The sequence below is a fragment of the Carya illinoinensis genome, chromosome 2 (assembly GCF_018687715.1).
Source record: "Carya illinoinensis cultivar Pawnee chromosome 2, C.illinoinensisPawnee_v1, whole genome shotgun sequence".
Lineage (NCBI taxonomy): Eukaryota > Viridiplantae > Streptophyta > Magnoliopsida > Fagales > Juglandaceae > Carya > Carya illinoinensis.
The window spans coordinates 11,478,126-11,492,528 of NC_056753.1; the positions used below are offsets into that span (position 1 = coordinate 11,478,126).

A 14,403-nucleotide genomic window follows, 5' to 3' on the forward strand; every position below is an offset into this window, starting at 1 on the left:
TGTTATGAGTGTTTTAATTAGGTTTTTTAATAAATTTTTGAAATAGGCAAATACCTCTCCTCCTTGAGAATGAGGGTTGTGAGTCATCTCCTCTTATAGAGGGTGAAGGTTGGGTAGTACCTCTCCTCCTTTGGAGGGTGAGGATGTTTAGTGTTGTTTTCTCTCAGATGAGCCGCGATGGACACTTTTATTTTTTACAGAGTCTCACATCTCAGTATGGCGTCGTCATTGGAGAGCTTAGAAGTTTTAGACACAGTCCGGCACAATGAAAATTGTGTATGAGGGAGCGTACAACCGATGGGTCGTTGGCTTGTAATCGAGACTTGGTACCTGTAATTATTGGTCATAGTTGTAACTTTTTTTATTCAGTAATAAATTGAAGTCTATTTCAAAAACAAAACAAAAAAAAGTAAGGGGTCCGGGTTCATCATGAATGCATAAAATATAGAGCCGACAAGGAAAAGAGCCAAGCATCCTCACCGGATATTAGATATGTAAAAATAAAATTACTTTTTCAACCATTAGAAATAAAAGTCACTACAATAGATAATTTATAGTCAAATATTTTAGCTTTAAGTTACAATATATGTAAAGATAAAAACAAATTTGATAGTTACTATTTAATAAGTAAATCTTTATTTTATTATTTTTGTAACTCTCCCTCTTTCTTGATTTCTAATATGCAAAAAACTACCAAATTCAGGATAATGATCTTGGGTAGAATAAAACTTGGAAAAATATGATAAAATATCAAATAAATATTACTAATAAAATGTAATAGGTAGAATAGTAAAATATGATAAAATAAAATAAATTTATAATTAAAAAAGTTAAATATTTTTAAAATTATTAATTTGTCATTATTATATAATAAATAAATTGATATCTAATGTAAAAATTTAATGCGAATAATCAAACTCAAATTTATTTTATATTATTTTATTATTATATAATAAAAAATAATTATTCTAATATAAAAATTAATATAAATAAAATATTTAAAATTTAAATTTATTTTATATTCATTATCATTTAGATGTGCATATTTCAATAAAAATGCTATAAGCAAACTAATAAAGGGCCCACCGAAGGTGGGACTAAGCTGCAGTAAGCAAGCAGAATGCTGCAAACTTGCTAAGGATAAGAAAGGACTGAAGGTTGAGAGAAAGATAAGAGAGCGGTTGATTCGCCCCTTCCGAAAGAACAAGAGATGTCAGGCCTATCAGTATCGATGTGCAAGGCAACAGTTCCAATTGCCCACAGTTCTCACAATCATCCATTTTCTTCTATCAAGTGCTCTTTTTTCAATAACAAAAACAACCCACTTCTCCTCTTTCGAGTGCACCAGTCCCAGGGTTTCAAACCTCCCGGCGGGAATGGGAAGGCTATGGTGGTCAGAATGAGCTACGAGGCAGGCATTGGGGTCATGGGTACCAAGCTGGGCATGATGAGTTACTTCCAGCCCGATGGAAAGGTCGTACCGGTCACCGTCGTCGGATTTAAAGAAGGAAACATCGTCACCCAGCTCAAGACCGAGGCCACCGACGGCTACAATGCCGTCCAGGTGGGGTACCGCAGGGTCAGGGACCGGAAGCTCTCCAAGCCGGAGATGGGTCATTTACAGAAGGCGGGCGCTATTCCTATGCGCCACCTTCAGGAGTTTCGCTTGTTGTCCGTGGATGGCTTTGAACCCAACCAGCGGCTTGTGTTTGATGATATTTTTAAGGAGGGTGATTTTGTTGATGTGTCCGGCACCACCATTGGCAAGGGATTCCAAGGTTCGCTCTCTTTCTCTCTTCCCACTTTGCTCTATATTCAGGTTATATGACTGCATTTTCTCCCATTTTCCTTACTTTTTTTTTTTCATCCTATGTGAATTACGCTTTGGTTACTGTGAGAAAATTTGAGCCAATGGTGGACCCAATGGATTTCAATAAACCTGGTTCATCTTTATTATGAAAAATTCATTTGGCCACCTAAATTGGATGTCCTTACCTTTGATTCTATAGATGACGAGGAGGCTAAGGGGATGGAATGACTAAAGAGAGTTTGTGGAGATTCAGGTATAGGAGGTGTTGAAACGGTTGATCAGTGATAAGGCTCTGGATTCTCTTTGCCATTTTTTCAGATTTTTCTGGGATGTTAAGTGCTAACAAAGCAGATGTACTGAATGTCTTCAAGGATTTCTATGCTTGGGGTAAATTGGAAAGGAGCCTTAAAGCTACTTATATTTCACTCTCTCAAAGAAAGTCAGGGTTGTAGAAATTAAGGACTTTCATTCCATTATTAGAACAATATGCATATAGCACAAGTACACAGGACGTATACAAGAGAAACACCTAACTAAGATTTACATTTGATACAAGAAACTCATGCACATTCAAATCTATTACAAATGCCCGGAGGAACAAAGTGTTGAGAAAAAAATATAAGCTCTTCCATTGTCCTCTCCCGGTCTTATAAACTTTTCTTCATATCTCTTCCTCCAAATGCACCACAATAAACATATGGTATCCATCTTCCATATTTCTGCAACTTGTGGATTACCTAATAGACCCCTCCAATTTGCTAAGAAGTCCACAATCTACTTGGTATGACCCATGCTAGACCCATTCTAATAAAAAAATCATTCCATAGGGTGGTTTTAGCTACCTCACAATGTAATAACATTTGATCCACGGTTTCTCCACTCCTCTTGCACATAGAGCATCAGTCCATCACAATGATCTGCCATTTCCTTAGATTATCTGTAATGAGAATCTCCATAGTGACCTCCAAACAGAGGAAGCTACTTTCCTTTTTTCTTTTTTTTCTTTTCTTTTCTTTTTTTTTTTTTTTTGGCTTGGCAATTTATTAGAGGCATCAGAGCCCCACTAGGGAGGATTGAACCCTCCAGGTTATAGTCCCATGTCCCTAAGGACCAGGGTAGATGCCAGTCAGCACACAGGCCATTGGCCAAATAAAGCTGCTTTCAAGGTGCCTTAGTCTTCCTAATGTTCCTGCAAGGAAATGGATTTAGTATCTTGATTAGTGACAGCCTGATAATATGATCTAACTAGGTATATGCCTTTTCTATTTTGGGACTCCAAAGGATCTTGTCTACTCCTCCCACTGTCTGTCTTGAGGAATATAGTAAGTTGAAAAACTCTGCGACGGCCTCCACTTCTCAGTGTTGTGCTGTTATGGAAAAACTAGCATTCCACTTCTCAGTCTCCAAGGAACCATTGGAGACTTCCGTAAGGTCTGCTGTAGAGGCATCTTTCGCCTGTGCAATCTCGTACACTACTGGAATAGTTTCTTTAAGGACCATGCTTCTATGGTATAGATTATGCCAAAAATTTATGCAAGAGCCATCCCCAACCTCTAATCAAGTGTGTCTTGAGAAAGTGTCCTAGTGTCTTATATGCGTCCACAACCACACTCCATGAGATCCATGTACTCCATTCAAACACCAACAGCTCCAAGTCCCTCCAGGTTTTGAATCTATTACAATCTTCCGTAGAGAATCCCTTTCTTGTTGATTTTGCCACAACTATTTTCCCAATAAGGTCTGATTAACATCAACAAGTTCCGAACTCCCAACCGTCCAAACATCATAGCACATACCTTTGCCCAATTTACTAGATGAAATTTAAACTCATCAGCCATCCCACTCCATAAGAAATCATGTTGTAGCTTCTCTAACCATTGAGCCACCTTAGTAGAAAGTGGGATTTAGTACAAAAAATATGTGGGCAAGTTGGACAGGGTGCTTTTGATCAAGGTAATCCTTCCCCCTTTGGACAAGTAAATCTTCTTCCAACTAGCCAAATTGCGCTCCATCTTTTCGATTATCCCATCCCAAATAGCCTTTGTCTTGAATGAGACACCAAATGGGAGGCCAAGGTTTTTCATAGGCAGGGAAGATTCCTTGCATCCCAACAGATTTGTCAAGTGCTACAGTTTTTATAGCCTCAAAGCATAAAAGAAGTGCTCTTAAAGCTTGAATTTATTGTTGATTTGAGCCAGAAAAGATAAGGGTATCATCTGCAAATAGAAGATGCGAGAGATTGAGAAACCGGTCACAGAACTTGATATCATTTTGCTGAGAGAGCTTCCATGATATTGTCAAAGAGTAATGGAGATAGTGGATCACCCTGCTTCAAACCTTGAGAAGTATTGAAGATTCTCACTGAAGTGCCATTCACCTAGATAGAAAAACAGAGTATGGAAATACAAAATGCTATTTAAGAATGCCATTTCCCCCAAAGCTAATCCTTGCTAGCATGTAAAGCAAGAAATTCCAGTTGACATGACCATAGGCTTTCTCCATGTCCTACTCTTTTTTTTATGAGTAAAAAACTCTATTTGTACGAATGAAATAGGTTTTGGCCATGTACATAGGGAGTATACAAAAGAAAACACATAAATACATTCTAGGAACCTGAAAATGATACAAGAAAATCATGAACACTAGTTCCATTAAGCATAATGGCAGAAAAGCAAAGCAAAAAGTTGTGCACATAAATATTTCAAAGTTCATCCAAAGTGTGCTCTCTATCTTCAAAGCAACAATCATTCCTTTCCATCCAGATACACCCCATAAGGCACAAAGGAATCATCCTCCAAACCACCGCCACCTGAGAACAACCATGAAGACCATTCCAGCTACCTGAGAGGAGTGGAAGAGGTTTCGAAAATAGAGAACGCTCATTGGGGGAATTAGAGACTTCATTTTCCAATCTTTGTTACTTTGGGCTAAGGCTATTGTATTTGAGGGGCTTAATTTTATTGACTTGTATGCTTCTTTTTTTGTTCACAGGCTGTAATTAGGTATTTCTCTCTTGTATACCACCTGTGTACTTGGGCTATGCCGAATTATTAGGATCAATAAATTTTCTTATAAAAAGAAAAGAGATCCACCACCCCTAAAGGCATCACCCAAGCAATGCCAGATCTACTAAAAATCTCATCCCATGACGCCCTTGCCACCTCACAATGCAAACCTGCAAAGCAACCTAGATCTCCTGATTTAAGCCTACTATCCAAACATATCTATCCATATATTGAATGGTGTATGGAAGATTATTTCTAAAGTTCTAGGCAACAAGATGAGATCAGCGTTTGAAAAGATTATATCTAGAACTCAGGATGCATTCATCAAGGAAAGAATTTTTTTAGACATAGTCAGATGGCCGACGAATGCCTTGACAATAGAATTGATAAAAAAATCGAAAGTGTCCTATGCAAATTGGACCTAGAGAAGGTGAGCAGATAAGTTCAAATCTTAATGCAGGCAAAGTATATCTCGTTGAATCAATGTACACCACTTCGTGTATAACAAGAATCACACTTTGGCATGATGTGTGGTCCTACAATCAACCAATGAAGGTAGGATTGGCGGATTTATCCATCATTTCTAATTGTTTGGAAACTGTGGTGGCAAATTACTTAAAACTTTTAACAATACTTGACAATGGAATATCATTTTGTTAGATCGGTACATGATTGGAGTGTGGACCTAATTTATTTGTTTTTCAAATCTTTGGAGGAGGCGGGGAGGACAAAATCTAGTGGACCCGCTCCAAAAGTGTGAAATTCAAGGCTCAAACTTTTTATAATACCATGCACCCCACTGGAGGCCTCTCGCCTAGAAAGGCATTTTTTGTTTATCTGCATGGACAACAGTGTTAGAGAAGATCCTAACTATGGATTATCTGAGAGATTTTCAAAAGGATGAATTGGTCTTGTTTGTTCAAATGGAACGAGGATGCCATTTACCATCACTTGCATTGTGACGAGACTAGAGCTTTGTGGGCATTGGTGTTTTGCCTGTTTAGGATAAGCGTGGATCATGTCTAAACAGGTAGTGTAGCTAATGGCTTATTCGAGATGTGGTTTGCATTCTCCCCTATTGAGATTGCCTGAGAAAAGATAGTAGAGCAACATCAGATCTTTGCCGATCTTCGCTTTAATTGCTTATTAGCTTTCATTGTACTAGAAAGTTTCGCTCATACCATACTGCATATTAGTTATGTTTCATTTTATGATTGTGTCTTCCCCTCTTCATGACGATATACATTTTCCCTTTGTTGGGAAATGTGATGGAAGTAAAATTCAAAACCTGTATCTTCTGTCTCTTGCTGCTTCTGAGAAGGTATGAAACTTAGGTCTCGTTTGGTTACGTAGTTCAAATGAGATAAGATTAAATGTTTTGTAGAAAGTTGAATAACATATTGTTATAATATAATTTTTTAATATTAGTTTTGTTTTGGAATTTGAAAAAGTTGAATTGTTTATTATATTTTGTGTGGGAATTTAGGAAAGTTGTAATGATTAGATGAGATGAGATAGTTTGGTTTTGTGTAGCCAAACCAGCCCAGTGGAACACAAAAAATGTTGGTTTCTTATTCTCCTCTTTCAAATAAAAAACCAGTTTAACACACAAGGCTTTCGGTTTCCCTGTTGCATTTTTGGTTCTTGAAAGGACAGCCAAACAAATTATCACTGAATGGAAATTACAGTTATGCCTCTAGGTTCTCATTTATACTTTCTTTTTTGTTTTTGTTAGGTCTGAAATGATAATTTTCATAGGAGATTTAAGCATGCCAAAATTTTCAAATAAGAAACAATTTCTGGAAGCATCTAGTTACCTGTAACCTATTTAAAACTTGGACTCAATATATGTGTCCAAAGTTGCACTTTAATATCACAAAGATGTTGACATTGAGAACAGTGGCTTCCAAACTGTTGTTTCAAGAGCCTCTATTCCATTTACTCTAGCCCAAAAGTTTCAATTATTGGAATCACAAAAGAGGTTGTACCTAAAATCGTAGTTCTTGCCAGACTTTCACAATATATCATTTCTCTTGTCCTCTTTTTGTTCAACATATATTGGCAGATACATTCATAAGTACATACTGCTGTGAAAGAGTGTGATTCATTATAGAAGTATCATGTTTTTTATCGTCATAAAAAGCATATCGATGTTTATTTATAATGTCACAAGGAGCTTTGAGTGAGTGCTAATAATTTTTTTATGGAGTTGAGCATTAGATCTTGAATATTTCTTGGCACTGTTAAATAAAATATTCTCCAGCTTCAATTTGTCTTTATGTTAAGTTTCTAGTGTCCAATGTGGCGCTCGTATTATAGATATTGACAGTGCCATTTAGTCTAATTGTCTAACAGTTTGACTCAAGTTGAATTCTTTTGTTTAATTTTCCCACAGGCGGAATCAAGCGGCACCACTTTAAAAGGGGTCAAATGACCCATGGTTCCAAGAGTCATAGAGCTCTTGGATCCATTGGCGCTGGGACAACACCAGGTCGCGTGTACAAGGGAAAGAAGATGCCTGGTAGGATGGGAGGGACGAATAGAAAGATAAGAAAGCTTAAGATTGTCAAAATTGACAAGGATCTTAATGTAGTCATGATTAAAGGTGCTGTCCCAGGTAAGCCAGGAAATCTTTTGAGGTTAGCTCCAGCAAAGATTGTAGGGAAGAACATTCCAAAGAATTAGTTTGTTTTTGTCTCTTTACTTAAAATTTCCATTTGACTTGTTTGATTTCCCTCATTTTTGCACTGTCAAGTCACTCTAAATATTCTCTCAAGTAGAAATTAGTAGCCAATGGTCTTGATGGTATTTGCTTCTCAAATTTCTCGACATTTGAAGGACACATTTTCCACACCGTTGAGGATTCAATTTATCCTCAACAGTGTAGAGGATGAGTCCACACCAGCTTGGCTTACAAATTTAATTTTTATTTTCACTCTCATGAGATGTGTTCGTGAAACGAGTCTCATGGGCCATAACCCCACACCTTCGTTTTAAAAAAGGAAGAAATTAGAAATCCGGTTGCCAGTATGGCGTCTTTGCCATGCCAGTAAATGAGTTAAGCATGCCTTCGAGAAATGCAATCACACAGCCACTGATAACTCTTGTTTATAAAAGTTTATGCCATCGGCTGAATGGCATATTTATTAACGCAATAGATGCTGTCTTGGGAAGAAACTTGATTACATTTCTCCTTTCCATATGCTCTGGGATGAATTTGATTTTAGAACTTGATGTTTCATAAATGATATTTGTTTTATCCTGTGGGGTCTATTTTCACCAAGAGTGGCTCTACAGACACACATGGGAGATCCCGGCAGTGCAAACAAAATTTTTTTCATGTATTTTTTTAATATTTTTAAATATTTATAAAAAATGACAACATTATTAAACAATACTACCTTAATTACTACGTAAAAAATAAAAAAAAATACCACTGTTGGGATCCCGATCCCGTTTGTAGCTTTAGGGTTTCTGTTTCACCAATATAAAGATCATTGCCAAAATTTACGTAAACAGATGATGTACCATTTTTTAATAGCTTTTCATTAATGGGATGCAGATCTTGGAAATTTTTTGTACTCAAGATCCGAATACGAGGAGATATTTTTCCGAAGACCAAATTCTTACCACTTGAGCTACTAAGGATAAATACATGCTCTTAAAATCAAATGCTGATATGACAGTTTGATGTGCGTGTAGTAGGGGTGTGCATCTGGATTCGAATCCGGGTATCCGGCCATAACTGGATCCGGATCCGGATTTCAAAATCCGGGTGGTTATTTGCCTGGATTGAACTCGGACTCAATCCAGGCGAATAACTGGATTCAATCTGGATTATAATTGGATATCTGGATTTTTTTTTTGTAGCTTTTAATCCTAGATATCCGGGTTTTGGAAAAAAAAAATCTAAAAAAATCTTTATAACTTTAAAAAGAAATTATATCATTTTTAAAAAAAAAAAATCTGATCTCATATTTAAATTGTCCAGATTTTTTTAAAAAAATAATCAAAACCCTTTAAAAGAATTTTCTAAAAAAATTAATCGAAGAAAAAAATAAATAAAAATGCAAACTAGATAATATTGTTGTTACATCACAATGCAAAATATAAATTTACAAAGAATAAAATAAATAATAATACATCACAGCAGCTAATTAAACTAATACAATATCATAACTCTTCACATCTTGAATCTTGAATTTGGGGGAAATTTTGATTTCTTTCACATTGATCTGTTAAATGGATGGCCTATAATCAACAAATTAAAAAGCAAAGGGCTTAAGCACAGAATTAGGCCTGTAATCAACAAATTGGATGGCCTGTAATCTGACCTAATTCTATGTCCCAACTAAGCATTCAGCTAGCCTTCTCAGAAAAGCTGAACTACATTCCCTGCTTGTAGAGGATCAACTCCTATAAACTGCACATGAAATCATGACTTTTGTGATGGGCAGTATTAATTCTACTACTAAAAATGTTAAGGTGTTTGGCGCATATAATTAAAACGTAACACTTCAGTTACCAATTGCGTCACCTCTCATTGTAATAAACAAAATTCCAACTAAGCTTCAAATGCAAGGATGTGACATGCTTCTTAAACACTAGATGAAGCAACAAGATAGATGAAATAATATCACCTTTGAACTGACATAAGTCTTCTTTAGCATTATGATATTTTGGTTGAGACAGGCCAACAACATCCATGGTTGTCCTAGCTGAACATAACAAAAAATGGGTGACCACGTAATTTTTCCAAATAGGTAATGAAGTTCTTAAGGCCTACAAGCTTCAAAGGGTTGTAAATTAAGGCAGAATTAAATAGCAGAGAAGAACGTATTTGCCTGGAATAATGTACTGCCAATAATTGTTGAAAAAGACCCGCACGATCAATGAAGTATTGGCAAGTTTGAAGTCTCTATTTTCAGCAAACATTTGTAAGAGGAAAAAAGGCAAATTAAAAACAGGAAAGAGGCATCAAGTGTACCAAAAAGTTTAAATGATTACATAAGAGAGGCTAATACCTCCAATCCAGTTTTCAAGCCAATGCCCAGGACAGTAACTCCAAGTCCAATTAGTAAAGCATCCTTCCTCGTGTAACCAAATGGTGCCTGCTCTATAAACAAGAAGAAGTTATGAAAGAAGTTACTGAAATGCCTTCTATTTACTTTTTCTCTTATTGGACTGCTATGAGTCTAACAGTAGTATCCAAATTAATGAATTCTGAAATGAACCTTACTTTCCCCCAAATTAACAATGCCCTCTTGTTGTTTCTTTATTTTCTAAGTGGAAGCACAATAAACACTGCATATGTAGGAAAATGCAGTGTACATGATCAGTCAACTTATATAAATTAAAATCCCGCAAGAAAAAATGGTATACAAAGTAAAGTCTCATACCATGATTGAATATGCAGTGTATGCAAAGAAATTCCAAAGTTCACACCATCAATAACAAAAAATTAAGTTGCTGAAGTTGAAGGAAGAGGGTTACCTTAAGAAGAAAAAAATGTAGAGGTTAAGTTAAATGGATAAACTAGCAATAAAAAATCAAAATTAACAAATAAAAACATTTACCTTCGATGGCAACGTCTTCTACATGCTCCTCCACCTCCCAAGAACTAAGTGGTTCACAACTCAACCAATTTTGCGTGCAAATTAGTACTTGGACAGTTTCCGGCGCTAATGAGCTTCGGTATGGGTCTATTACACGTCCACCGGTGCTAAATGCGGACTCATATGCGACAGTCAAAATAGGGATGACCAATATATCACGTGCAATCTCCGCAAGGATGGGATATCTAAATGAGTTCATCTTCCACCAATCCAAAATATCAAACTCAAGTACTTTTGGTTCAATCACATCCGATAAATACCTCTCTAAGTCTGAGCTAAATACCGAATTGTTTTGCCCCTCAAGATATTGATCTAGAGATGTATCAAAATCTTCATATTCCAAGTCGTCACCAATAATACTTGAGGAACTTGAAACTTGTGCCATATTTGATCTTCCACTATCTCACCCATAAAACTTGTGATATTGCTCAATCAAACGATTCATGAGCAATCTTATATTGGCCTCAATTCTATCTCCACATTCATCCCCTTTGCACTTTTTTAACCAATATGACAAGGCTGTGATCTTATATCGAGGGTCAAGAACAAAAGCTACATAAACAATCATGTTCATCTTATTCATGTTCCTCCAATATTTATCAAACTTAAGTTTCATATTAGACGCCATCTTCCTCAACAAATCATCCCCACTCTGACCCATTTTGTTCAAATTGTGCTCAATTGTAGAAATTTGTTGAAATAACATATTAGATGTCACATAAGATGAGCCAGAGATTTTCAAAGCAGCATCATAAAAAACTTTAAGAAACTTAATAAAAATACGAGCCCTTTGCCAATCTTCAAATGGAGGTGCCGCAAGTTGTGACTCCTTCACTCTCATTAACACAAAAGCTTTTTCATATTTTTCAACAATATTAAACATTAGGTATGTGGAGTTCCATCTAGTGGGAACATCTAGACACACCATTTTTCCACATATAATATTCAGCTCCTTTGCACATGTTCTAAACATATCAAGCCTTGTCGGTGAGGACCTCACAAATCTTACTACTTCTTTAATATTATTTATAGCATCATATATAATTTTTAAACCATCACAAACAATGAGGTTTAAAATATGTGCAGCAAATCGCACATGTATAAACTCACCTTCTAAAATTGTAAACTCCTTATGTCTTATGCTCCTCCTCACATGATCAATAGCAACATCATTAGAGGTGGCATTATCCACAGTGATCGTACAAAGGCGGGTAATCTCCCAATCCATCAAGCAAGACTCTAACATCCAAGCAATGGTCTCACCTCTATGATTAGGAATCTTGAAAAACATTATGATTTTCTTGTATAGTACCCAATTTTGATCAACATGATGACACGTGACACAAATATAATTCTTGTTTTGCACCGATGTCCATATATCGGTGGTCAAACAAACTCTTTGATTGCTAAATAAAGCCTTCAACTTTTGCTTCTCCTCTTTATATAAATCAATACACTCTTTTTGGAAGGTGGTTCGGGATGACAAGTTGTGTCTAGGCTCTAAATAACTCAAGAGTTTAACAAATGCCGGATGCTCTATAACCTTGAATGGCAATTCACACTAGATAAACAAATTAGAAATCATCACTTTTAATTTTTCACGATCATATTGTCCTAACATTTGAGGACTAGATCCTCTACCATCCATTCTAACTCCAGTGTGTGATGGTGATTTATCCTTCTCAAGATTTTTATCCTGTCTAATGGGAGACTCAGGACAAGAATATCCTAGGTGGTGCGACATTGATGAAGTACCATTTTTATAGTGGTATCCATAAATCTTGAAACAATAATTGCATTGAGCTTTCGGTGCAATAGGATCAACAGGTTCAATCTTTGTAAAATGATCCCATACATGAGATTTGTTGGTAGCCTTCTTGGCCCTTTTTGGCTTTGGGGGAAGAGATGGTGCCGGCTGGGGTTTGGGGTATTCATGGAGGAAGGCACTAAAGGACTAGTGTCTTCCTCCATGTCTAATGAAATATGAGCTGAACTAGAACTACCAACACTATCACTTAAACTACCTTCCATCTGTTTTAAGCATAAGAAAAAAAATATATAATAAATATTTGTCAATTTAGCGCTTTAATAAATATTGTGCTTTAATAAATATTGTGCAAACTTTGATTCAGCAAAAAAGAGGGAAAAGGCAGTGTCACTATCAACAAAAAGAAAAGCACAAAAGAAAATTGATTTGTCTTTGTAATTGGGAAAAGGCAGGTTAGTGTTTGAGAGTCTTGGCTATAGGCCATTTGTCTCATGTTTTGAAAAGAATAACAAGGGTATGGATATGAACTTCATAGTTTATCATATAAAACTCGTATAGTTGGAGCAACATCTGTCTGATAGTAACTTATCTCACTAGGTGGTGGAATAATTTTTTAAACCTAACCCCCCTCTACCCCTAATTTTTTAAACATGTGTTAAACTGTCTTATGACATGACATGGAGATCTATATGATATCTTTGTGAAGAGTCTACCTGATATTAAAAAGAAAGAGAAATTGGCAGTGCCCCTTGATTGAAGTTTTTATCCATATATACATGGATTTATGAGTGATATAGGCAGTTAAAAAGTGAGGAAGTTAGATACTCTGGGGCTAACTTAATGAACACTCTAGGTCTTGATCTTGTTATATTTTTCTTGGCCAACTGCCAAAAAGAGACGCTGAGAGGAGAATATTTGCCAGAGAAGGTAGGAATAAGTAGGAAAACTAAGAATCTGGGCCTTGAAAGGAACCTTTGAATAGATAAAAGCTCAAATAATCGTACAATAACCCTCTTTGCATCACACTAGTGGTTGTTAGGTAAGCCACTTTATGGTTCCACCTTACAAATTCATTATGGCCAGATGTTTGGTAATGATAATATCAGTCTCGGATTAGCAAAAGGTCTAACATAAAATTTAAGTCAAAATAGAACTGACAGGCACTATCAAAAACAGAACAAACATAACCACCAAACCCAAATGCCAGTCACTAGCAAAAATAGAACAAACATACCCACCAAACCCAGAACATCAAACACAAACCCAAACAAATCCAAGCGAAAATCAAACACAAATCCAAATAGACCCAAGTGAAAATCAAACACAAATCCAGAAAAAATGAATCCAACTAAACTGAGAGAGAGAGAGAAAGAGAGAGATTAACGTACCATAAGTTTCGACTGGGGTTTTGGATTTGACAAACTTCAGAGTCGTGAGAGACGAGAGATGATGGTTGAGATGAGAGACAAGGATTGAGACGAGAGACGATTTGAGTCGAGATTTGAGAGATGAGCGATGAGAGATAGACAGTGAAGACTGAAGAGTCTGAAGCAGTGAATAGGATTCGAGAGTTGTCTGAAAGTGGAGAGGAAATCAACCTAAGGAAGAACGGTGTCGTTTTCAGAAGGTTTAAAAAAAAAAAAGTTATAATCCAGTTACGGATAACCGGGTTATAAAACTGGATCCGTAACCGGATCCGGATTTTTCTCAACCGCCCGGGTGTAATCTGAGCGGATAACCACCTGGATTCACCTGGATTCCGGATTTCCGGACCGGATCGGAATTTTTCCGGTCCGGATGCACACCCCTAGCGTGTGGTTTCGAGAAAATAGAACTTACCCTATTTGTTTTAGAATTATTAGTTGCAATATTTTTATATATAATGATGGAGAATAACTTCAAATGGGATGTGGTGTAAAGAGAGGATTTACACCCTCCAATGATGGGACGACATATCACTATTCCAAGAAAATTATAATGAAACTAGCCATAGGTAATCCACTCAATTTCCCAGTCTCTCTCTCGTCGAATTTCTGCTCTCTCTCTCTCTCTCTCTCTCTCAAGCCACACCTCCTAGTCTTTTTACTAGTCATTGCAGCCTGAAACTCTTAGGTAGACTTTGAGAGGAAATGCCCACCCCTACTCGAAAGGTAGTGAAAGTAGTTTCATTTTTTGAAAAAAGTAGCCCTGATTGAACATTCACAA

At 36.5% G+C, this 14,403-nt stretch overlaps 1 protein-coding gene across 1 annotated transcript; it reads left to right on the forward strand.

Annotated features, from left to right (window-relative positions):
* The first annotated feature begins 1,099 nt into the window (after positions 1-1,099).
* LOC122300114 (50S ribosomal protein L3, chloroplastic) lies at positions 1,100-7,623 on the forward strand. Its single transcript, XM_043110528.1, has 2 exons — positions 1,100-1,778; positions 7,211-7,623. The coding sequence occupies exons 1-2, from the start codon at positions 1,211-1,213 to the stop codon at positions 7,498-7,500; spliced, it is 858 nt and encodes a 285-aa protein (XP_042966462.1). The 5' UTR covers positions 1,100-1,210; the 3' UTR covers positions 7,501-7,623.
* The last annotated feature ends 6,780 nt before the right edge of the window (positions 7,624-14,403 follow it).